Source organism: Epinephelus fuscoguttatus, linkage group LG19 (genome assembly GCF_011397635.1).
Source record: "Epinephelus fuscoguttatus linkage group LG19, E.fuscoguttatus.final_Chr_v1".
In the NCBI taxonomy this organism is placed as follows: Eukaryota; Metazoa; Chordata; class Actinopteri; order Perciformes; family Serranidae; genus Epinephelus; species Epinephelus fuscoguttatus.
Genome location: NC_064770.1, coordinates 18,130,389 through 18,157,631, shown reverse-complemented (window position 1 = coordinate 18,157,631; position 27,243 = coordinate 18,130,389). Strand labels below are relative to the sequence as shown.

The following is a 27,243-nucleotide window of genomic DNA, read 5'->3' as shown; positions in this document are numbered from 1 at the left end:
TGTGCACTGAGGCAACCCGTGGCATTGTTAAGCAGGGTGGGATGCAGCATGGATTGCCACAAGTGCTGCAGCTGCACTGTGGTTTCCCTAAGCATCAGCCATATGTTACCCAAAAGCAAATGGTTTCCATGGTGCTATAGGCACATCGTATTCTGTATGGCCCTCAGCTGTTAGGGCTTATATGGGGTGTACCGCTGACTATAAAGGAATGGTGAAACATACATGGTGATAGCCTGCGCCATGTCTAAGCCAGGACATTGTCTCATGCAGCACAACATGCTATCATTTGTACCAGCATTGTGTCTGGTCTCATCTATCAGAACAGCTTTCAGAAGCAACACAGCGGTTGTTTTAGTTTTATTCCTCTGACTTGCTGTCAGAGAAAATGTGACCTCATGATGCTCAAAGCAGTTTGTAGGAGCGATCAAGTGTGACTGCTCCAGCTAAGGAGTTAATCACTGGCTGTATTTTGAAATTCATTCTTTTCCCCCCTCCATGCCCTCTCCCAAATGGTCTGTGCAGAATACCAAAACACAACCCGTCATACTCCCGAAACCATGTTATTATGTAAATCCCACTAACGCTCATTAAACATTTAAATAACGGACATTGTTTTCCATTTTAAAAATAGCATAGAAAATGACGCCAACATCAGAGGATATTAAGAACGACTGGTTACAAACAGGTCGCAATTTATTAAGGTTACTCTGTGTTCCAACTACATGATGATTAGAACTGCAATTTTTTATCACTTTGCACTTGTCCGGTTGACACAGCGGTGAAGTGGCTGCACATCTCCCAACAGAATAACTTCTATTTATGTGTTTAGTGCAATGGGCATCTTTGTGTGTTCAACACCCTTGTCTTTTAAATTAATTGCAAATTGCTGTGTGACACTAAAGCACTCAGTCATTCCATGAAATTACAAAAAAATATTGGATGGAAAATAATTTACTCAACCCAGTGAATTTTGTTTTAGTACCTTTAGTATCTTTTCTTTCATCACTGACATTTATTCAAAGTATTTTTTTAATCTGTGCTGGTTTACACTGAAATATAAACCATTTTCATGACAGAATTTAGAAACATGCTCTGCAGTTTATTTTTTTTATTCCATAATTTTGTAAAATACATTTCATGTAGGTTACTTGCATCATTTCTGTTTATCTGAATTATAATTGATCTTCCCTATATGCCCAGATTAGAAGCAGAACATGTGAGGACAACAATAGATAAAAGCCTTTGGAGATTAAGGTTTAATATTTGGTTTTATTCTATCTATAAACATTTGACACATTTCTCTTTAAGCTCTCCCTTTGGCAGCCTGGATTACACAAGTTAATCTGTGTATCTCCAAAACATTATCCTGCATTTGTGATGTGTGTTTATGGCAGATTCACTTCACGTGTCAAACTACCTCTGCTGGGGAGATTAAGGGTGTGCACAGGGGTTTACTGGAAGTGCTCAAAGAAGCTGCTCAAAGGGCTGAGGGCTACACCGAGATCCATTCAAGGATTACATCCTCATATCTCCTCCCATCTTCAGTATTGAAAACCATGCGAGATGTTCAATGACTTGCAACAGCCATTTCACAGCCGAGGTGTTCGTCTGTCCATTTTCTCAACGATAAAGAATATCTCTCTGTTGGTTTGGGGGCTGTAACCAGCAGAAATAATGCGTAACAGACGTAATAAACAGGTTAGAGGTCCTGCAGAGACTTTCTGTGCAGTCATTTGAGATGTTTTTTTTCGGTGTTCGCCCATTCTTGTGGCGGCAAGTCTGTGAGTTAGTGGAAGGGGAAGGCACTTGCCATGCTTTGATCCTGAGAACTATTAAATATACATGATGAAAAGAGAGACATTTAATTGAGTGGTTGTTTAGTTGCTATTTTCATGTTTTCTTCCTCGGGCCTTCTTCACAGTGTCTCTAATCCCTTCAGTCTTTTGCAGGTATGTATCTCCAGGAGGAGAAGCAATCCGTTGAGATTAAGGTGTTAGATTAAATCTTACAGTGATTAAATAACCAACCATTATGTGACTGTAGCAAATTAATTTCCCCAGTGTCATGTCAGCCTGGCTAACACAGTGTATCTATGGAGCCAAGCATGAGCTGCGGATATTAGCTGTACTTATACCAGCTTTGGAATAAAACTGTTAACCAGGGGGCTGGCCTCTGTACAGAAGTCATGGTGAAAGCAAGGCAGTAATTATAATATATATTGGGAGGGATGTGTCCCCCTGTAATATATTGATTAAAAGGTATCTAGTATTACTGCAGTTCTGCATGTGGTATGTGCAAGTGGAGTTGCCATACCTCAGCACAAGCCGTGGCTTGACTGCTGTGGGCCAGGCCAGGCAGTGTGACGGACTTAAAAGCTAATTTTTGTAGTGGCCAAACAGTGGAATTACATGATGCACCATATTCCCCACACATCACATGATGCATTGTGGCCCAAAATGGCTTTTATCTATTGAGTTACATGGCAAAAGAGATGTCCATAAAGCATCACAACCCCCACAAAATAATTTATTTCACTACTGGGGTTTAACTCATTAGGTCCAATAACATCTAGAAAGTTTCGAAGAGCTGTTTTATCTCCATTCAAGTTATCAAGGCGCTAAACTGGCCGGCTTGGCCAGCAGAAGCCAATCATCTGGGTAATTTATGGATGGCAGTTGAACCATTTTGGCTCCATACGCAACCTGGTCTTACTCCAAAGTCGTCAAGTGACTTGTGGCGTCAGACACTGACAAAAAAAGCTGTGCTTCAACACTGGCATGATACATGACCTGTCGCCATTGTTGTTTAACGGTGCTCAGTAGCATCAGGGGGAAACACAGTGGGACAAGAACGAAAGATAAGGCTGTGAAAGTCTGAGTAGGGCGGGTGGGAGTGGTGTTGAATGGGTCCAACAAACACCGACTTTCACTTGGGAGATTGGTGTTTGTGTCCCGTAAGATTCTAAAGCCAAACCCTGTTCTTTTTCCTAAACCTAACCACGTGCGTTAGGTGCTAAAGGAAAAAAAAAAAAAATGTTAATTTGCAATGTTGTACTGACATAGTGCGTTTATTTTGAAAGAGACTGTATGTAAAAGGTAAATTTCCCATGAAAACGGAAGTGTATTTTGACAGAAGACAATGCATGTAACAGGCAGAACTTGACATGGCGCTCCAGAATGTTCCCCAATGCACCCAGGGTACCTTACCCATCGTATCTGGACGTCGAAGGTCAACGACCAAACGTTGATTTGAGACAAGGTTGGAGTGAGAATGTGTTTCCATGCGCCACTGAGCAACTTTTAGAGGAATGATTTCGGCCCCTCTTCCAATGCTGTATCCAGGTCTCTTTATACATCTATGCTGTGGATTGGTAGCCTACAATCAATGTCAAACACTGTACTGTCTATTTCAGTCCTTTTAAATGTATTAAAAAGTGGAAGACTAGAGTGTAATATGAGTGTTTTGTAGGCTATATCACTCTTGAATGTGATAATTTTCAGAAAGAGATGAATGTTTATCTGCTCGCTATGTTATGCTAAATTCCTGCAGAAAGCTAGCTAGCACAGAGCTGATACACTGCACTTGCTAGCTTTGTGAAAAGTTATGATCCATTAATGTTTCCATCAGTCTTTGATGGGAAACTTAGTATTGTAATACCATGCCAATAATAGTACTTTACTTCACATGCATGGGGAGATAACATTAATGATAATACAGCAGATTTGCCTGTCCCTAATGTTGACTCCATGGCCTTGATTGAAAGTACAAAACAAAAGGAGTTTAATGATGCCAAACATGCCCCAAAATGACAAAACAGCACCATAAAAGAGCTTTTTGTCAGACATAGGAGAAAACACTCGTGCACTTCTATAAGTAAACACAGTAAATCTTACATAAAAGAACTTTGTCTGTGCTTGTGCCTGTCTGCAGTTGTAAATGTAACTGTCACTCAGCATATTTGAGTATGATGTAAGTATGGCAGCTGGGGCTGTTAAGCTTGTGTCAAATGAAAGTACGCTTAAGGCACTCTGGACTGGTCATAGCTGGCATTTATATGGTAAGCAAATAGAAAATCCACCATGGAAATGAGCTTTTCTGACTTAAGAAAAAAAAAAATAGCTTTGTGCACATATGATACCGGGAGATAAATATCTCATAAATGATAGCAGCTCACATGGCAGGTGAACTATTTTAGCTTTTTTTTTTTTTTTTTTTTTTTTTTTTCGCCAGCAGACCGTTTGAATTGAGCAATCTCTGCCAGCTAAAGCACAATTTGGATTAGCAAAAGCTCCACTGATAGGTCAGCTTAGCCCGTAATGGAGCAGCTTAGGCCTTGTCTGCATGATTATAACATTCTTAGCAGCCTATTTCCATGAATCCAGATGTTACAGTACAAACATCTCTGCCTCCCTTTAAGCGCCCAACACAAATGTAGATCACAGGGACATAAAATGATGTTTTTAAAATGCCTCTACATATATGATGAATTTTGACAAGAGACCTAATTGTATGTCTTAATCATCTCTTGTAGCTGTAAAAGATTTCAAGAAATGCTCATTTATTTGCTACATTTAATTTGCTGTACAAGTTATTATCTTGGACATAATTCAAAGCATCATAATGTCAACTTTAAGCAACATTTTTCACCGCTTTCGACACGCCAGGCATTTCAGCTGTGACACTTCACTGAGAAATGCTGGCATATGAAGAATGTCTTTTAGTTAATTGACATTTAGCAGCTCAGTCATTTTGTTCGCACTTTGCTTTTAAATTGCCATAAATCCTTGTTCGGAAACTATATTTCTCCAACCTTTCACTTGTAATTTATTTTCAACAGCTCAGTTTGTGGCTGTGCTTTAAATAAGAGCTCCCACTAGACTGTTCCAGCTGTTCTGATGAAACACTCTGATGATAAAGTGAATTATCCTGCTTGTCACAGATACTAGTGCATGTGTGTGTGTGTGTGTGTGTGTGTGTGTGTGTGTGTGTTGTGTGCAAAGCTCAGTGCACTCACCTACACCAAGGATTCAAGGGTGTATTGTTAATAATAATACATATGCTCTGCAGCGTTTTCAGCACAATCGATGAACAGGCACAACAGGCCAGGACGAGGTTAAAGGTTTTAAAGGTTCGTAAGTGGTGTTGTCAGTGATGGAAATTAGTTGAACAGGAGAGTACATGAAAAATCAATTGGTTTTTTTTGTTTGTTTGTTTTTTTTCTTGCAAATGACAGTCCAAATGAGTGTGTGCATGACTGTGTGGTTTGGTCATTTCCCATGTGCAGTGTGGTTTAAAAAGTCTCTCAAGCTCTTCTGATCATTTACCTTATCATTGACTCCCCTCACATTAGACAACAAATTAACAAACTTTTGGTTCATGGGCTCATATATAACACTAAAAGTATTTTTCTACAATTTTAATCACAAGCTTCAGACATTGACAGAGCTGTATGCGACATTCAGAGCATATTGGAGTGGGATTGACACAGTTCTCAACATGGAGGTGGCTGAGCCAGAGGCTAGCAGCTAATGGGGCTAACAGCACAAACAGTGCTTACGGTGACGACAGTACTGGTAGAGCTAATGGTGTGATCGCAGGGGGAAACCAGAGGGTGGGTGCTACACTTCTGTGAAGAAGCCATCCAGACCCATGGTGGTATCAGCGGTTACCGCCGAGTGCGGTGCAGAGCGGTGATGATTAGCTAGCCAGTGGGATACACACACAGGGACTCACATGCACTAACACACATGGGCGGCGAGACTGTCTACCATAACAAAGAACAGAGGAGCTTGGATCACAACACAGACAGAGGAAGTGTGATTTCAGTGTCTGCTCAGGACGCCATTACTCCACTTTATCCTTACATAGCAAATAGTTGTTTGCTGCTGTAAAAGCTGTGAAAGCTTCTGAGTGGCACATGCAGGCAGCAACACTTTACCAGCAGATTGCTGCAGGGCAGCCCACAGCTTTGTGAATGCAGAACATCCTGGAGGCGATGACATAAATATTGTGAATATCCTTCGGATGCACAACATAATTACTTGGCCTCAGAGTGCTGGGGTTATCCTGCACAAATTAATCGGGATGATCTGTGCTCATTCCTTTGCAGTTTTTTAAAGAAATAACTATCCCTTTTGTTTTGCTGAGGTCGGTGCTCATCATCGGGACTTACAGCCCTCTGTGGTGTCTAACTGATTGACTGATTGATTGATTGTTTGACTTAATGATTGAGTGGAGGTGTTTTCAGCTGTGTTTTCATTTTCAGAAATGCAGTTTAAAGGCTCAGTGTGCAGGATTCAGTGTTGGGTAATGCGTTACACCATAAATAAGTAGTGTACCTAGTCACAAGTAGTGTACCTAATTACTAATAAAATTCATTCCATCATAACAGTTGATCCAAAACCAAACAACTCATTTGAACATTACTTTTGTTATTGCATCACTACTGACTTGAAATACAACATCACATCAACGTACTCATTTTCGTGATTGTCACGCTGTGCAGGCACATCACAAAGCAGCAAGCTAGTTTCACCTTAGCGGCACTTTGATTTTGTCGGGAGGATATTTGGCAAGAACAGTGCTGCTGCAGGTAGCTGGACTTAAACTCTTTCCACTGCGAAAAACACGTCCTCAAACGTCCATTCTGAAACACCTTCTTAGACTGACAGCACAACAACGTGAAGCTCCGGGAAATACAGGCCACCAAAGGTGTGAGCCCTCCTCGGATGTGGAGGTCAGCTGTAGCGCTACACTGGCTAAACAACCTAGACTGGATTTTACTTGTGGGCAGCTGCAGGCCACAAAGAACTAATGAAGCTTGTAGCTGGATATGCTATGGATGAAATGTTGCTACACGAGTGAGTCTTGGGAAAATACAAAAAAAATTAGCATACAATCTAGCCTTAGATTCACTCACTGGCAATTACCCTGACATTCATACAGAGGCATGCATCTGAATTTTGGGGAGATATGTGATAACCAACTTTATGAGGTGTAACGAAAAAGTAGTGTAACGCATTACGGGAAGTAGTAAAGTAATATTATTACTTTTGAAAAGAATAATGAGTAAAATATTACACTACTATTAAACACTAGCAGGATTTAGGAGGATAAACTGATAAAATGTAATAGTGTATCATTGCCTGAAATTAAGAATTGTTGTGATTTCGTTACTTTAGAATGAGCCTTTTATATGTACATGTGAAGTCCGCCATGTTGTTTCTACAGTAGCCCAGAATGCACAAACCAAACACTTGCTCTAGACAGGGTTATGTTATATTTATGTGTTGGCCATCGTAGTTCTATTGTATGCTTGGCACACAGGAGAAGTTTCAGTCAGTCGCAACCTCCAACCTCACTGCTAGATGCCACTAAATCCCACACACTGGACCTTTAATACCTTAATAAGGTCATAACTCTGATTTCTAAGGATGAGATACTTCTTTTTTTTTTTTTTCTAAAATCCTTTAATTAATTCGGAATAAAAACAGAATAATGGCATGGAGAAGAAAGAGGAATATGACTGTACATATTTTTGGCTGTTATTTTCATAGCGATTTACTATCTTTGGTGCCCCAGGCCTTAGCTGATCAGCTGTGTTGTTCTTGTTTAGAGGGGATGAACTTTTGCTGTTGTGTTGGATGAGTTTAAATTTATTTAAAAATAAATTTGGATGAATTAATAAAACAAGAGAGGAGTAAATGTACAGAACGATCAGTTGATGTCGATCTGTCCTGGTGTTTAGAAACAATAATAATAATAATAATCCTGAATTCAACAAGCTCCCGGGGATTCTAAAATTGGCACTGATAACCTCCCAGTGTCAGCTCCACCACATTTTAGCCTTCCCCCATATCTAGCGAGGACCCATTTCCATGCCTTTTCTCTCCTCTATCGCTACAGCCAACATCAATATTTTACAGCGAGTACCGGGGTGGGCCAACTTGCCCAGATGACCTGCCACAGCAGCTGAAAAGAATTTAACTTGTGCCACAGTGTTTGATTGGTATTTAAGGTGCCTTTGCAGCGCACTACACACCATTGTGCATTTTGTGTGTATTAAGCATACGAGAGAGATCTTTGGGCAAAGAAATAGAGACAGGGAGCTGGTAAATCTCTCGTAAAAAAGTAATAGATTTACTCGGCTCCTTCTCTCTGGTTGTCTGGAGGCTTTCCAAATGCAAAGACTGAAGTACAACACAATTGTATATGGGAGATGTTCCTCAGCGTAAATGCATATCTATGTATTACATATGTATGCGGAGCTGAGAGAATATTGAACAGGCTAAAAACATACCTGCAGTGCTCACTGAGGATGCCAACAACAATTTACTGACAGTGTCAACATGCTATAATGTAACTTATCACACACACTTCACGCCATGTTTGAAATGATATGTATACATGTTTACAAAGAGGTATCAGCACAGGATCATACGGTGATCTAAAATCACACATTCCAGCAGGCAGCCACACTCACACTCCACTGGAACAGTCTCACATAGTCCTGCTCGAGAGGAAATAATTTCCGTTTGTCACATTTAGTTGCTGACCAGTTGCAGCTGGAAATTGCTGAACAAACACTTCACATATACATTTTTTTTTATTAAAAAAAAAACTATTCAAAGGCAAGATCAATACACACACCACTGCTATTCAATGTCAGTGTGCTGCTGCAGATGTGGCTATTATAACAAGGGGTCAAACACGAGTCACAACTCATTGCTGCTGCGGTGGAATTACAGACGAATTACAATTCAATGACATGTCTCATCAGTTATGAGTCCACTACTGTTAATCATAATATCACCTCAGTGAATCGAATCAGAACGAGAAAAAAATTCTAATAGAAAATGTGAACATTGTTGGAATGGAAGAGATCAAGAAGGGACACTGTAGATATAGGCCTGAGATGTTAACAATGAGGTAATACACGTCATTACAGAATCTACCAAGGCTTTTTCACTTTTTTTGCCAGACGAGCTTTTCACACAATCTGATCAAAATCTGACCTCGTCTTCAGCGGCTCAGGAATGAAGAGAGTTACATGCGAGAGGCACTTCTCATCACTGTTAAGGTTGGACATTCAACACCATCGCGATTTGCTCATAGAGGAATTCAAGCATAAACTGAAGGCTGCAGACTCTATTTAGGCAGAGAGTCTTCACTCATAATGTATTCAACATTAATGGAATTTAAAGTTATGCATCGGCAAATTAGCTCAACTGGCTAACCCTTTTCTTTTGATCATTATTTTAATATTTCAGGGCTGTGGATGAAATTTGTCTTTGTCATTGTTGTTTCATTACTCGTTTCAATTCATGACAAAGTACAAGACTCCCACACCATTTATCCCTGTGAGAATCCTGCTGAGCCTGAAGAATGGTGAGAGGGAAAGCTCTCGTCTGTTACAGAAAGTAAAATGAAGCAAAATGATCCATTTAACATCCAAAGTATCCATTTAACTTGTTAATGTGTTAAACATATTAAATCTTCCCAGAAAATCTTCTTGTTTTGATTTAAAATCAAGGCAAAAGTCTGGCAGCGAAATGTCTTTTACATATTATGTGTCCTTTGATGATTTTTTTGGCTTTGAAATAAAAACACAGCTTAAAAGTTTAACCTGCAGCTTAGCATGGGAGTTACTTCTCTTAAACACTATTGGTCCAAAACAAATCAATCAAAGTGTAGCTTGTAGAATGGGAGCTGTGCATGAGATTCATCATGCAAACGTGCTCCTGTGGCTCATAGCAACTGAGAAATGGATGCCGACATGCAGTGAACAACACTACTTAGCTTTTGACTGCAGCATTGAGACAAACTTGAGAAGACAGAGTGAACTGAGGTTGAAATGCTGCCATGAGCAGACTTGATCTCTCTGCTACCATTTTGCTAATAAACTCCCCAAAGCATCTTGTATTATTCAGAGCTGGCCCTGGAACATTTATAGTCCATTTGATTTAGTTATCACCTACGACAACGTCGCGACAGCTGGAATTGTTTTCACCTTGCGAGTCTGTGTGTGTGTGTGTGTGTGTGTGTGTGTGTGGGAACTACTACAGAAGTGCTTTTGAGTACTTTTGTTTGTATATGTCTGTGGACAAAATTTGTCAACGCGATAGTGTCACAACCGCACAAGATGCCATCACCAAATTTTACAAGTATGTAGTTGAGCTCACAATGAAGTCTGAGTTTGAAGATTGGTGTGGTGCAAGCAGGGATGCCTGAAGTAGGTGGGTAAGAAGTAGGGTTGAGCTAAATACTTGGATGAAACGAGTATCCAATAAAGAAATGTACTTTTAAGAGTTCAAATATCATGAGTACAAAATATCAATATCCATATTTGTGATGAAAATAAATTCTCATGTGGTTAGCTTTGGTCAGTCTCTTACTCTCATGATCAAAAAAGATCGATTGTTGAATAGTTTTCCAATAAAAAATAAACATAGCAACTTCTGATCAACCTCAAACTTAAGCCACACCCACTCCCCAACTGAACTCCACACAATTAAAATTCAAGAAGAATAAAACAGTGACTCAGACAGCCTTATATCCTCAGGCAGGTCATTCCAGAGCCTTGGAGCCTTGGTGGCAAAAGCTTTGTCCCCTCTGGTCTTCAGTTTGGACTCTGGAACAAACAGAAGACCTCTGCCCAAGGATCTCAAACTATGCAAAGGTTCATAAGGGACTAACAGGTGTAAAATGTAGGCCTCTAGTTTCGCAGACCGGGCGAGGCTGGCAACTGGGTGAGGCCAGGCGGATTTTGCAAGTTTGGCACACCGTGCGCGCTGGCGCAGCTACTCCTCTTTCCCACCTCCGTCCCTCCTACCTGTGCAAGTCGGAAAGAGGGAGGAGAGAAAGCGTGGAGTGGGTTTTACACACATCACACCAATCAAATGAGCCCCTCTCCTCGCCCTTAAATGCGCCGCGCGAAGGCATATTGAGAGTTTACTCAATTCGCCATGGCAGAAGAGAGCAGCAGCGTCAGACGGCCAAACTCCTCCAGCCAGGAGGAAACTGATGTTTTGGTCCGGGAGGTCCAAGCTCGCAGTGTCCGAATATACGGAACTGCGAGCAGACCTCCACGGGCTGATGATGCAAAGGTAGCCTGGGAGGAGGTCACCACAATTGTAAATCAATGTTGCGTTTCTCTCGTGCGCACGCTCTCTCTTTCTCTCTCTCACAGTCTCACTCTGTTTCTTTTCTTTCGACTTTTCTAAGATGACAGATGCTGAATATATACTCCCTATCTGATGCTGTGGCTGTTTGTGGTTGGCTGAGAGGGATGTGAACTCATTAGTTTGCAGCTGTGTTAATCAAATCAGGTTGGGTTTCCATTACGCGTGCCAAACGTGCCAAACAGTGTCAAACAGTGTCAATCCCCTTTGATCTGACATCAGATGTGACAGGACAGTCGATATAGAGATACATTTATGTGCTGATTGCAGATAGTTGCATTGAATAGTGTTTTTTGGGGTATTTATTGCATCGTTAATATGCCTGATATTCTGGAAACCTGCCTGTGAGGTTTTGGTGACGTGTGCGCGCTGTCCGCCGGTCAGCTAAACTTCGGCTTACACCGGCTGCGCTCCGCTTGCGCTGACAGTAGACGTGGTTTCAGCTGGCGAGCTTTTAGCGCACCTTCGGCGAAGCCTTTTGGCACGAAACTGTCACTGCGCCAAGCTGGATCTGTCGACACCTCCCCCTGCTGTGCCGCCACATCCATCTCAGCACACCTCGGTCTGCCAAACTACCAAACTGAGCGGACCTCGGGTTGTGCTGCTCGAAACTAGCTCTGCGCGGGGTTCGCCACCCTGCGCTGCGTCGGGAAACTAGAGGCCATAATCTTGAGCCAGGCCATGAAGAGCCTTGAAAGTGCTTAATAACATTTTTAAGTCAATCCTAAAACAAACAGGTAGCCAATGTAAAGATGCAAACACTGGTGTGATGTGGATGTACTTCTTGGTTTTGTCTTAAAGCCTTGTGGTCTGTACAGTCTGAAGTTGGTGCAAAGTTTTTTGATTGAAACAGGAATAAAGGCTGTTGTAATAATCAAGACGTGAAGAGAAATGTGTAACAGTTTCTGTATCTCTACAGATAGGGATACAGATAATTAAACTGGTTGATACAGAGGAAGATAATAGTGTACTAGCTCATCCCTAATACTAAACAGAGAATGGTAAATGGACTGCACTTGTATAGCGCTTTTCTTGTCTTCCTTCCACTCAAAGCGCTTTAATTCACCCATTCACACACACAATCACAAACTGGTGGCCGGGGCTACCATACATTGTGCCATGTGCTATTCAGCAACCAATCACACACATTCACACACCATGGGGAGCAGTATGGGGTTTAGTATCTTGACCAAGGATACTGGTCAAGACATTTGGACTGGAGGACCTGGGGATCGAACCACTGATCCTCTGATTAATGGACGATCTGATCTACCTCGGGAGTGGATTGCTCTATCGCAGCTGGAGTGACCCAACTACAAGATGGTCTCTGGTTTAAGAATTGCTGCTTTTTGTCTTTACTGAAAATTTTGGATATGTTGGTAGCCTAATAAGAGCATTTACGGAACAAATAGAGCCAATGATCAGTAAATAGCAAACTTAGAGTTGAGTCTGTCTCTGTGGAAATTGTAAATACATTAAAGGTAGATAGAATATGTCGACCCAGCTGTAATATTTATGTTCTTCAGTTGGACAGAGACCGATGCTGACATTTCCCAACAGTTTTATGGCACATTTTGCCAATTTTTTGCGATATAAGAAATAGCAAAAGTTACAAGTTTGCCTGCCGTAATTTTACCCTGATATTCATCCTGACATTTGGTGAGTTACCTTAAACTTCTCTAAAAGGAGAAAAGTGTTGAATTCTTTGAATCAAGTTCTGTCTGTATTACTGGATATATGCTCTAATGTCCCACACAGAGCATGGAAAGAGTTTGTGCAGCCTCCTCCTTCGTGGTGTCACACTGACCTACAGCTCCATAATGAATTGGAAAAAATTGAGAAAAAAGTGACTGTGATAGGTAATTTCCTGGAAAGGTTCACGTTCAGGTCTTTAACTGATAGTGCTGCCAAAAAATAACCTGGTGGATATGAAAGAAGGAGGGGGAAAAAGACACACAACCTCTTTTTCCTGTAAGCTTTCTCTACACTAAGTTCAACAAACCTCAGGAAATATCAGGTATCTGATAGTCAATCAGGATCTATATCTATTCAAAATTAAACAAAAATCGTTTTTACTCTCTGTTGCATGGAATGAAACCAGACACAGATGCTGTTTAATGTGCCTTTAATGACCGGTTTTATTCCATTTGTTTCAGATGATGGCTTCAGCCATATGGCTTTGCTCTGATGGAAAGCAGTTTTTTATCTTCTGTAGCCACTTGTTTATCCACACAGTAATTGATGCCCTTCAATCTTGTCATCTTGTCAGACGCTGCATCACTGCAGGCTCGGCACACAGCATGTGGTCGGTTTGCTAGGAATGCTCTCATTTTGAAACTACAATTTGAACACATACTGTAGAACAATCACCTCAAATGAACCCACATCATATAAGTATAGGCCTTAGAAAATCTCATGAATATGTCATGTAGTGAATAAGCATGAAAGAGCGACGCGGGAGAATTCATGTAAAATGTTGCGGGGTATGTCAGGCGGTGCAGAGTTTCCTCTGCGGTCAGCTTCAGTGAAATGCTTGGATCTTGAGGTGCCGGACATTTTTCCCAGACAAGGAAATCTATCATGTTCAAACTGTCATATTAATTGGTTCTGCTTAACTGAGCCAGATCTGCAACATTTCCAGGATGTAAATTTTAGCCTTTGACTCTGATGTATTCAGGTGTGACTTCCAATTACAGTTGGCCATTTTGTGCTTTTATTTGAGCTAATACACACTTTGAAAGAGTGTTGGGAGATGCAGAGACAAATGGAAAATAATTTGTTGTGTTAGACCATTCTTTAACTTCACTAACAGGATATTTAGGTTAGCCGTACTAAACAAAAATCGATTGACGCAGCTGTTGATTTTGTAATCCTGTGCATGTACTTAAAATACTAGATGGTATGTTCTGTTTCAGGTAATAGGTTTCTGTCTGTGTTCCAACCACATCGATAAATGACACTGACATTTCTTCTAGGGGTGTGTTTGCCGCCGCTGCAGAGCAGGGACCAACACATCACGACTGCTTGTTTTTGTAGTGGCAACATCAATAACGTTGAATATTGAGGGCAATTGTGATCAAATTGAACGAGCTCTCATCAGCTCATCCAAAGGACAATAAACAAACAAGCAAAGAACAATAAAAGAAGAAAATCATCTCTCAGACGAGTGGCAGACTGCTGTTGTTTTATTACGGCGCAGATGAGCCATTATGTAAGAATTTTATTTTTGGGTTTAGGGTTTGTACTGTACAGTATATTTATTTCTAGGCTTGTGAGGAGAAATCAGTGCCTTTTTATAGCCAGTAATGTTAAAACTAGACACTGAAGTTGGAAAAAAAGCAATATCCTCTGAGTTTCAGATGTGAGATAAGATTGCCTCCATGTTCCTGCTGGACTCTAACATAGTTAAAAATAGACTAATTTTCCACCTCATATACAGTGTTACAGACTAATGATGCTGGGTGCTACTGCATCGCAAACATCCCCATAGTTTCTCTCGTCAACACGCTTTATTTCATGATGTTTTATGTCCAAAGGGCATCTGAACACAGCTTTAGATCTCGGCACTGCAGCCTGGTGATGTGGGGAGAGAAGTACCTGGCTCGCCCACTGTTGGAAGTGGGACGGTCTTTAGGGGATCTCGGGAAGAGAGCTGGGAATAAGGTTTTGATCAGGACCAGCTGTCACTTCCATCCTCAACTATTCTGTTGAAGCCCACAGTCCTCCAGAAATACAAGTATAATGGGCTTATTTAGAGTGGGGAGGGTGTGTTGTGTTTTAATTAGTCTCACTGTTTTTTCTTGTTTTTTGTCTTTGCCATTCAACAGACATGATTTACTTGTCACTAAAGCAAACTTTACTCAGGGGAGATCAACAATAATAATAATAGATGTATTTATTCATGACAGCAGAGTCAGGCTTGTATCCCACCATCAGGCTCAAAAATGTTGAATTTGATTACTGAGAAATGTCAAAGTGAGTTTATGTAGGTAAAATGATGGACTCAAAAGACTTGCTTCCACTGAACACTTTCAGTATGGTACCTTTGGAACCAAAAGTAACCCTTCAGGCATGGTACCTAGACCCAAGCATTTCCACTGTAAACCATATCCTTAAATGTGGGCGGGGTTGTTGTCACTCACTGCTCCATCCAGCACTCACGAAGTGTATGTCATATAAAAACTGAAGTAATGGTCAAAGCTTTATCAGCAAAATTCAAGGTGTGTTGATGGATTCACATCGTCATCTCATGCACTGAGTAACATTACAAGTTAATGTTCCACCTTAAAAGTTGCCGGCAGTCGGCCCAGTGAAAGTTATTTTTCTCAAATCACAGCTGCTGCAAGTGGCTGCAAAACATCCTTTCTTTTTATGGTAACAGTTTACTAATGAAACTCTCCACAGTATGAACAGTGGTAACATGAGCCTCAAAACCAGCTACAACTCAGCCCAGAGTGACTATCCACTACCTTTTACTACCAGATCTGTGTGCTAGGTACCCCAACAGAAAGGTGACCAACAGTGGGGACGGAACAGAACAGTTCCATTGGTACCATCCACAACTTTTAGCAGTGGAAATGGAAAGAAAGCATACTGAATCGAACTATTGTACCGTAGTGCTCGATGAAATCGGGGCTAAAGTTGTAGAGTCTGTAATCCATCAAGGTCCTGGACTGAAGGTGGTATAAGGCAGAGTACTAAGGCTCACCAAAGAACAATAGTTATAAGAATATAGAATGCAAAACACCAAGCAGCAAACTATTGGGCTGAAAAAAGCAAACAATGAACTGCCAAAAACTGCAGTTCCTGTAATGGTCACTTGAGGCTGGCTGTACTGCCTGGTTTCCCCGTCTTAACAACTGCACAGGGGGTGAATTATTATGTAACTCACCCATTTAAATGTTATTAAGGCTGAAAGTTATGCCAAAATAAGGGCGTGGTCGCTTGGAGTGACAGGCTGTTGGCTAGGCGTCACTTTGGGCTCTCAGTCAGATCCACCCCTCACTCCTCCACAGGTTCACCCTCTGCTCCATATATGTGTCACTTCTGGCTCCAAAAAGGATTCTACCACTCGTTACAGGAAGGTGATTGAGGAACTATGTTTTGAGGGCCTTTAAGACACCTGTGTTCACATTTACCTGACAGGAAGCTCCTATGGAAATAAAAACCTGACTGTTGTTTCTGAGAAACAAAGGCAGAAGTAACATGAACACTGTAGGACTTTGTATTAGACTGAATTAATAATGATAAAAATGAGAAATTGTCGTCACCAGGTTTGGAGGACTTGGATTTGGAAGTGACTAAAGAAAGAGATACTGGAAAATGATTCAGCAGTAACCATAATAAGCAAAGAAATGGACTGACTGGTTTGAGAATAAATGTGTGAAGAATATGAAGCACACTAATTGGATAAAAGGCTATGGTGAAGTAATAGGTGTAAGTGAGGAGTGTCAGGGCAAGGAGGCCTTTGTAGTTTCCACCAGAGCTTCATTACATGTCCAATGTATATATTAAAGTAGAAAAGTGCGCTAAGTCAGATCTCTGTCAGGTGTGTCTGGGGGCATCATGTAGGCAGGAAACAGGGAGTGCATGGCAACGTGTATGTGAAACGAGTTGTGAAACGAAGGGGAGACAATATTCTGGTTACATAATCAAGGTGTAACCAGAACAGACAGGCTATATGGAGACAAACCTTGGACACAATGTCTGGTAAAATCCCTCCCTACCTCCCTCATCCGTCCCAAACAAAGAAAAGTCAATAAAGTGGTCATGATCATGGCAGACATGTTGCAGCAGGAATACGGGACAGCTGCTTCATAAATGTATAGAGAGAACTGGATACAACATTGGAGACAGAGACACTTTCATTCATATGAAAGTTGCTCAGCTTATGAAGCCAAAACGTTTGAATTCCCGGGAGTAAAATTACATGAATTACATGATTACATGCACATGTGACTTTTGCCGGCTGAACGGTTAACTTCCAGTTCAGCCCACTGCTAACTTGAACAGGGATAAATTAAAAGAGGTCATAAAATTATCGAATGGATGGACTGAATCCTGATAGTGGAAGGTATTTTATTAGAGCTGTCATGCTGTCATCTATCCACTAATTAACAGATATACCTTTTACAGCACAAGTCTATGGGAAAAAGTCAATTTGGGCCCCATGATATCACATGATGGACCTTCTTTCATTCATTCATTCATTTTCAGTAAACGCTTATAGAGTGCCGAAGTCACGCCCTTTCCGGTAGAGCTCATGGGACCTTAGATCGGAAAAAATATGAATGGCAGTGAATAGGGAGAGCAATATTATCTTTTGTTCCCATTTGAGTTGTGACATGAAATCCAAATATGTTGTTAATGAATTTAAAACATAAATTTTAAGGTCAAGAAAGTCATACTTTGTGGTAAAACTGTTGAGATATAAGCTTTTTAATTAGAAGGACTCAAGAGTACACAGGAGGAGGTTGCGTATGTGACGTCATAGCATTCGCTCGCTTCCTGCAGCTTGGCCTCCCCGCTGAAATGCCACTGTTTTATGATTAATTGATTTATGGTTGAAGATGTCTGTGTGTTTTGTGCCAGGTTGCAGTCACTCCAAGCTGCTGGAAGCGAGCGAAAGCTATGATGTCACATACGCGACCGCCTCCTGTGTAGTTTTTCTAATTACGTTTTTTTCAAAGCTTATATCTCAACTGTTTTACCACAAAGTATGACTTTCTTGACCTTAAAATTTATGTTTTAAATTCATTAAGGACATATTTGGATTTCATGTCACAACTCAAATGGGACCAAAAGATAATATTTCTCTCCTCATTCACTGCCATTCATATTTTTTCCGACGTAAGGTCCCAAGAGCTTCACCGGAAGGGGCGTGACTTCGGCACTCTATGCTTTCGGGGTAGCGGGGAGCCTGCAGCCTATCCCTGCTGACATTGGGCAAGAGGTGGGGTACACCCTGGACAGGTCGCCAGACTATTACAGGTCTAACACATAGAGACAGACAACCATTCACACTCACATTCGCACCTACGGGCAATTTAGAGTCACCTATTAACCTGCATGTCTTTGGACTGTGGGAGAAAACTCACGTTGCGACAGGGAGAACATGCAAACTCCACAGAGAAGGGCTCCCCCACCCTAGGGTTAGAACTCCCCATCCTGGATTCGAACCAGGAACCCTCTTGCTAATGCTATGATAGACCTGGGAGTTGTAATTCCACAGTTTGGCCACTATGTCAAATTGCCCTGTAATTCCTGCAATTGCCCAGTGCATGTTGCCTTTGTTGACTTGGATTTTTTGGGTGTAGGCAAGAGGAGTGAGATTGGTTAGGGTTAGGGTAAGAATGTCAGTGTAAACCAATGACAGGTAGAGTAAGGCAGAATAGGGTGGGTCATTCTTAGGAAATGCGCATTTGCATTGGGTGTAGTGTCAATCTGCAGATGTTCTGGTTCAAATGAGACCAATTATTTTATGAAAGTCAGTTTTTTTTAACCAAGATAAAGATGAAAATGTGCCTACAACAGACCAGGTAAGGCTCATTTTCGCCCTATTGCTGGAAATGCCTTTAGCGATGTGATTTTGTTGATCTTACAAAGTCCCTGCCATCAGTGAAGAGGAGTGATAAGTCAGAAGTCAATGATGCTTTATGATGCAAAGCACTCAATAAAACAGGTTATTCAATAATTGTGAATCAGCACAACCACAAGAGGTCCTTAAGTGCACAGTCATAAATGCGCACACAAAATATTAGGCTGATGGGTCCAGTAGTATGTGAGATTAGTACTGGATACAGAATGTACGATCCCATTCAGGTATATGCCTGGCAGAGATAATAATGCGAAGACAGGAAACTTGATAAAACATATTGTTGCGTAATTCCCCTTTTAGAGTCTGCACTAAATATTATAGTCACAGTCAATGTTTTTGCAGTTGCATGGGGTACACATTTCTCTACATAAAAAAAAAAACAAAAAACCACAATTTAACCCTCAGTAGGTCATGTATGTTACATAACTAGATCCAATTGATAGCTTCAAGGCAAGCAAATGATCCTTCCACTACACTGAGGTGGAAAGGTCAGATTCAGGTTGAGAAAAACAAAAACAAACCAAACTCTCCTCCATTACTTGAGCCTGATCTGATCACTGAGAATGGCAGCATACTCTGTATTTGTTTTCCTCCTTAAAGCTGCACCTTCACCGTGACAAAACAATGCCTCCCACTCCATAACAGACCCACTAAGACCCTTTGCTCTGGCCTGTAGGATTGGTTTTTTTTTATGTGTGCCAAACATGTACACATCCACTTGTTGAGAGCCGAGTGAAGAATGACTCATTTGACCGACCGTTTTTTTTTTTTTCTCCCTCTCCCTCTCTCCACCTCTCAGTAAACCAATGTCTTTGTTCATTGTACTGCTGTAATCACAAACATGTCACTCAGGGTGTAATAATGGGATTATTCATTGCAAACTGACCACAGTATCTCTCACTTCAAATGTCCTGACTGACTGTTGTTGATGAATAGCTGCTTACACCCTCGATTGATATTTGAAATCGGACTCAGAGTAACACCTCAACACAAATGCCTTTCATTATCTTTTCTGTTGTCTGCCTGCACTGACAGTTAAGGCCTCAGTTTACTGAGAAAATGCCAGACTTTTTCAGAAAACACTTGTACGTAAAATTAAATGCGGCTTTCAACTTTTATCACCTCTTTTACAAAATGTAATTGAAATATGTTTCTTCTGCAAAGGGCAAAGATTCCTACAGAGTTCTGCAGAGGGACTACTGCCTGTCTCTACTGTACGATTCACACCTCAATTTCATCATATTATTTTTTAGGAATCATTCAGTGGATCACAGTAGTCTGCCCACATCACTGGCACCGTCTCCAAAATGTGCTCTCCAAGGACTCAGGAGCTTATTATGAGTGGACTCCTTTAGAATAATTGATTGTATTTGACATGACATGGAGGGAGCTCGGCGGATTGATACTCTGCAGCAGAGCCCTGATCAATCCAAATGAGAGACTGGGGGAGCTTTTATTTCTCTGCCAGAGTTTATTAGAAACAACTCGGCTTCTCTGGAGAAACTCTCTTCCTCCAGAAACAGCTTGGACCTATTGGTATCTGGGAATGTAAATTAGCGTGATCCCTCACCTCATCATGCTTCAAAATATTCCCTGTACACTAGTTTGACAGAACATAATGAAACATTGAGTTAAACGCCGGGCCATGTTCCAGAGCGCTTTTGCGGTGGGCGTTAAGGCATGAAGAGTTGTGATTATCTGTGAAGATTAGTTTCTGTCTTAACAAACACAAAGATTTGCTGTGATTTGGTATACTGCATGTTCTGAATGATGAATCAACCTCTGGTGATGACGGGGCGTCCTTCGGATCTGAATATCATGTGGAATGGGTGTGAAATGGATTTCATTCCTAAGTTAGAGTACACAACCTCAATACAAACTGGAGAAATGTAGTTTTAAAGGTTGATTTTCTGCTTTATTTTTTATTTGTCTGACTTGGATAATGTTTTAGCTGCATTAAGTGGATCTGGCTGCGTGCATTTTTTCATTTTTTTTATTATGTATTGCAGAACAGTAATGAGACCGCATTCAGCTGCTTTTCAAGGAAATTTAATGGCACTCAACTATTTTCTGTTCAGTGAAGTATCACAGTCATATTAGTCTGTATTATTTACTTGCATCCACTATGTCTCTCCAAGCAACAAAGGTAATTCTCCTTCAGGCTGTAGCATGCCTCTCACAGCATATATCATTAAAAGTTACTCCAAGTGCGGGGCGCCTTCATCTTCACACTTATGTAAATAAAGCTTTGGACATGTGTAGAAATGCAAGAAAGTAAATGTTATGTGGTATGTCCTCAGTCTGAAGCAGTAAACAGCAGATGGTTCGCAGGGCCTCTTTAGCGCTATGGATTTTATTTACCTACCCACCTGAATGACCTGTGTCGAGCAGTGCAGCTGATGCGGAGAGAAAAGAAGCAAGACTTAACGGTTTGCTCTTGTTTACTCCAGTTCCACTAGACTGCAAGGCCAGAGGAGTCATTTGCCATGCACGGAGAAATTAGCTTGTTTATCAGCATTTTGATTTCCGTCCCGCCTCGTCGTCCCGCTGACATTTTATGTAGACGTACATGATCCATGACTGATTCCCAATCAAAATGGAGCCTGGGTAACATAGCAAAGTATTTGGCTTGTGCAGTTTCCGTTGTTTTATAATTAAATGCATGATGATTAGCGCTGAGCCCACGAGGACAATAGCTTGTTATGTGCACGCCTTCAAAAAGGTAACCTTGAACATTGTACATCTGTCCTGTCAATTGGACATGCTCCAAAGATGCACAGCACATTACCAGTGAGACACTGCAGCTCAGGTCCATACAGTAGGATACCGGATGTTTCAAGGTGATCTGCTGTGGTACATGTGGGCTTTTTTTTTTTTTTTTCTTACCATACATGGTGAGGCTGCACCCGCGGACCACCTACTGTACTTTGGAGTTAAATGGTAGACAGCGCTTGGAGTCCTTGAAAGGTTACAAAAATCTTTAGCCATTCATTACTGTAAGGGAGGAAGTGTGGAAAGTGATGGAATATAATGAAAACGAATACTCTTTCTAGTCACTGTGCTATCAGTAGATATGTTTAATATCCCATTACAGGCCTAGAAGTAACCACAGTTCTATGCTGTCAAGAGACAAACATAATCCAGGGGGAAATTACCCATCAGGAAGGCAATACTGTTACTGAGATGCAATTACCAGGCCACTTGTGAGACTTTCAGCCCAGTATCCATGGGTGCATGTGTGTGTGTGTGTGTGAGGGTGGTCGATATGTGCATAACAGCTCTTATGTTTTGCAGAGTAAATTGGATTCTTTGCTGGAGAACAGTTAATTTAGAATATGTCCAAGATGCAAATGATTGATGTGACTATATCGTTACAACTGTAGGTTTGTGGCGCAGGGCAGCCTAATGGAAAAAATATTGCAGTGAGAAGGAAATAGCTTTTATCCCAGAATTATGGAGAATTTCTCTGCACTAACTCTGTGAGTCTCCAGATGGAATAATTTGGATTTTTCTGGTTGGCTGTTTATGCATTAATTTCCAAGCAAACATTACTTAATTTGGGTAGTAGAAAAAAAAAAAAAAGAAGAAAACTGTGTGCATGCTTGGATTTAGTTGCACTTTATATTATATTGTGGAGCTCCTGTGCTCGTATTTGTTAGTAGTGAAATAAACGGCGTGTCTCACAGCGGATTTAATGTACCAATTTAGCACTGAATCACATAGCCTACAAACAAAGAAAACAGCTCGGATTGGAGTGAACATCAGTGTAAACATTTGATAAGGATTTGCCTGAGGCGAATGCTATGCTTTATTATTGATACAAAAATAGAAGGTGTAGAAACAAGACTTGCTTCTATGATATACTCTGCACTGTCTTATCCCTACAAAACCAAGTCGAACATAATATTTGTGGATGTGGCAAATGGCCTCCCATTGTTCCTGAGATAAATTTCTCAAGTAGGGGACATTTCTATTGTACTACAAATTATCACCTTGAATCTCATAATTAATCACCGCTGCCGTCAATGAACAGCCCCTAACCTTAAACGTAGCACAGAGAGGAGAAGAAAAGCCTGCACCCATTGCAGAGGAAGTGCATGTGCATAAGAAATAAAAATGCCTGCACAGAGTGTGAGCCTTGCATGCATAATAAATGTATGACAAAACAATACCCCAGGCACCCCAGTATTAATGATATGCAGCGAACTCATTATTAAAGTTCCAAAACAGCTCCTGGAGTAACACAGATGGAGTCAATTAAGCAATGAGCATACTTGCTTGCCTGCCGTTTCATCTTCTTTCTTTTATCTCTTGCATATTACTCCATGGATGTAATTAGCTGTATGTTTCTCCTCACAACATAATGTCCAGTGATAATAACAGTTATTTTCACTTGTAATTTCAAGTAATGTACTGCTTAATAAATGTACCAAATTTGCTTGCGCTGCGTCCTTGGGTATTTCATTTGCACCGCAAGAGGTGTTGAGGATAATACTGTGCTAAGCGGCTTTTTTCTTTCTCTCTCTCTCTTTCCCTGTTTGTGTTTCCAGAGACCTGATGCCTTCAACGCTGGAAGGGCAGATCACCATGGAGAAGACACCCAGCTACTTTGTGACTAACCATGCCCCAAAGCGCATCCACTCCATGGCCAGAGACATCAAGCTTATTATAGTGGTGCGTAATCCTGTCACTAGAGCTATTTCAGACTACACACAGACTTTGTCCAAGAAACCTGAGATCCCCACCTTTGAGGTTCTTGCTTTTAAGAACCGGACGCTGGGTCTTATAGACGCCTCATGGAGTGCGTTGCGTATAGGAATATATGCGCTCCACTTGGAGAGCTGGATGCAGTATTTCCCTCTCTCCCAAATGCACTTTGTCAGCGGGGAAAGGCTCATCGTGGATCCCGCGGGAGAGATGGCCAAAGTGCAGGACTTCTTGGGGCTCAAACGGATCGTCACAGACAAACACTTTTACTTCAATAAAACTAAAGGATTTCCGTGTCTGAAGAAGCCTGAGGACAGCAGCACTCCCAGATGCCTCGGCAAGTCTAAAGGGAGAACTCACCCTAAAATTGATCCGGACGTGATTCGGCGGCTGCACAAGTTCTACAAACCCTTTAACATGATGTTCTACCAAATGACCGGGCAGAACTTTGAATGGGAGCTGGAGGAGGACAGTGAATCTCGTAGCTCTCAGGACTAGTAGACTGCGGCATGGCACGGCGCAGCCACACAACCAGCCTTCTTCAATAAAACTACTATTGTCTCGCTTCGTCTTCAGAGAGAGTGCTTGAGCACGCCAATCAATCATGGCTGTCTTTGCAGTGTCTGTATCCATTAGCAAGAGTTTACTGACATGCTTTTTCTCTCCCTTCAATACTAATGTTGTTGATGATGGCAAATCATTATTGTATATACTAAACATAAAATATATTTATATTTGTGAAAAGGAGATGATTTATTCCTTTTGTTTTTAAAGCATAGAGCTGATATAAAAATCATGTTGACTATGGCAATGCATGCGATAAGTTAAGTGTCCTTACCTCATGAGCCCTAAGGGTAAACTCTGCCTGTTTCTTCTCCCTTTACTTTCCTGCAGTTTGTTGCCCTCACACCCACTCACCAGCATTCAGTACAAAAAGATATTCTATTTCAATGGCTAAGGCCATGACGTGCTCTGTATTGTCTTTCCCACACTGTCCTGCTGCTTTAGAAGAGAGAGAAAAGAGAAAAATGATAGACATATAATACAATAATCCTCTGACATGTGCTCATCTTTTCAGTTGTCCATATTCGGAGTGGAGACAATCCTGTTTTTGTCCGTCTAAGTTTACCAAAGTGTTAATTTACTCAGTGTCAGTGTTCTAGTTGCTCTGCACTCATTAATTGCACACATATTCAATAAGAGAGCTGATGTACAGTGGCCATCATTCAATAATTGGATTGTTTCACTGCATAGTTGAGCATTAGCATACTGATGACCATGCACTCAGATGTGGCGCAGTATCAGTGATTTTGGCATAATTTGACAAATGAATCCATGTACTACAAATACCAAGGGTTAGCTGTGGATCAAACAACTCTGCATCTTGACAAAAACAATTTCCTGTTGCCCAAAAAAAAAAAAAGCACCCAAAACATCAGTTAACTCTCGCAGTCCTCGACTGTTTGCCTCGTGACCCTCCTCTTGTCGCAGTAATACATGTCAATGAGGGTGAAGAACAACAGCGGAGGACCGAGCAGAAGTTTGTTAACAAACATCTGCTGCGGCGCGGTCTTCTGTCGTTAGAGATTAATGGCGTGTTAAATAAACCGCTGCCGCTGGAACAATGTCAATGTCAGAGAGAATTTGCTGTCAAGGAAAAGCTACATACATGCCCAGGTAAATTACCAAGCCATTATTTTATGTATTTAACCTGAATGAGATCATGTGTGGCAGGGAAATGTGCTGTAATCAGAGGTTTGCTTGTGATCAGCAGGACTAACTGGGTTTGTGTCGAGAATAACAGGGTTTTGCTGTGAAATGCTCCTTTACTCATGCAATGAAATAACAACCTGACCCATCATCTTTATTCTTTTCTTTTTTTTCTTTTTGCATAACTCACTGTGCGTCTGTCTGTTGTCTCTGGACTTTTCATCAATTGAGACAATCAATACAGCCAATGAGTCAATAAATACAGTCTGCTACACATCACTGGTTGCTACAGCTATGATGCATTGCTCTGTTAATCCTCCCTGTTCTCTGGCCATGGATGGCTGGATTGGTTCACTCTCCGCAGACCTCTCTGTCACCCTGGGGAGGCCGGCACCAGCAGCTACTTACACAGAGCAATTGATTCAATCAAAGTAAGCACTATACTGCCCTTTGTAGCGCCAAGCCTGAACACTTACCTCTGAGTCTCGCCATCCCAGAGTCACAACTTCCACTTTGAGGCTTTTCTGTGCAGCCATCCCTTGGTGTTTTCTTGACAATCTTTCTGTCTCTCTGCATTTTTACCTCCTATCTTTTCTCTCTTCACGCGCACACCATTCTCCGAGCCGATATGGCACAGTGGGAAGACATTTCACAAAAGGCGCAGCACTCTGTATGAAGATAACTGCAAGACAAGCTAATCATACATTTAAGAAAAGGCCTTTATCATTATTTATTTATTCATATTTTCTTCCCCCCAAGCTTTAGAACGTGTATAATCCACCTTCCAAACCAGACAGTCCCTCCTACTCAGTGTTGAGACTCTCAAAGAAATCCACAGAAGGCACCCTACAGTGTTATTAGGACAGATGAGGACTCCATTTTCCCATCTATGAATATGCACTCCTCCTGTCATTTGCATTTCCAGGATCACACGCATGAGGGAATTCCTCTCCGAAGTTAAAACTTGGATCCAACCTCTCATTAACCGAAACACACACACACACACACACACACACTCTCACACACACACAGGCACCCTTTTTCTTTTGTACCTCTTGCTTGTTTTAGGTACAGGCGGAGTACTGTGATACATCCTGCGAGAGTTGCGACGCATGAAAGGCATGCTAAGCTGTCCTTCATGTGTTCCTCCCGTTGGGGGTCACGCCGCGCTATTTGGTTCATCAGCGTCAAGTAAAGAAGGCTGTGATGATAGACGAGCATCGCCTGCTCATCAAACTGTCACTGCTCGAGTGCCATCATTTCAAATTGGAGTACAAATTTATATTTGTCAGTCATTACTGACAATTTGGCAAAGAGCTGAAACAGTGATTCATGGCGAGAAAAAAGCTACCTGGGTGTACCTTGAAATGATTTGCAGTTGCAGCTTTGTGTGTTTATTTGGGGTTGAAAGGCTGTAATCTGGGTATGAGAGATGCTTTAAAGTGTTCACTTTTCTGTTATATGATCTATAATTATATAGCACTGTAGGGTGTAATGAAGGGGTGCAGCGAAACTAAGCTGTTAGAAGCACACCAGTCTAAATAGTTTGGCTGTTAAAAAAAAAAAGGTAATGTTTGTAGAAGTAGTGAAGTCTCCATTACTACCAACTAATTGGTTTTTCACTTCATTTGAGTGAATGATTACCAGCTGTGTAAAAAGGCACATTGGTGTCAACTTCTACAACTAACTTTCCACTAAACCACTTTGAATTAGCCTCTAATGTATTTTGTTTAATGTCTGCTGGCTTCCAAAATCCTAAAAGACAGATTCATGTTGTGCAGTTTTAGTAGAGCTTTGATATTCAGTTAAAAAAAAAACAAAGCGTATTTGTACATCGTTAACATACAGTCAGGGTTTTCTCCAACAGCTGTGAATCATTGCACAACAAATATCCACAAAATGAAATAAGCTGAAAATGAGATGCAACTGTACACTCTCCCACAGCGCTCGTCTTTCTCATCCGTAATGAAATCATTCATTTATCCATACTGCAATTGTATCTGCATGGAAATGTTCCCAAGGTGGCTTAGTCACTCATTGAATTTAGCT

At 41.2% G+C, this 27,243-nt stretch overlaps 1 protein-coding gene across 1 annotated transcript in view; it reads left to right on the top strand.

Annotated features, from left to right (window-relative positions):
• The window catches only part of hs3st4 (heparan sulfate (glucosamine) 3-O-sulfotransferase 4), a 108,372-nt gene extending 84,304 nt beyond the window's left edge, over window positions 1-24,068 (top strand). The window contains exon 2 of the mRNA XM_049561228.1: window positions 23,328-24,068. Within this exon, the coding sequence (XP_049417185.1) occupies window positions 23,328-23,982 (655 nt within the window). The 3' untranslated portion in view covers window positions 23,983-24,068. The remainder of the gene's footprint in view (window positions 1-23,327) is intronic.
• The last annotated feature ends 3,175 nt before the right edge of the window (window positions 24,069-27,243 follow it).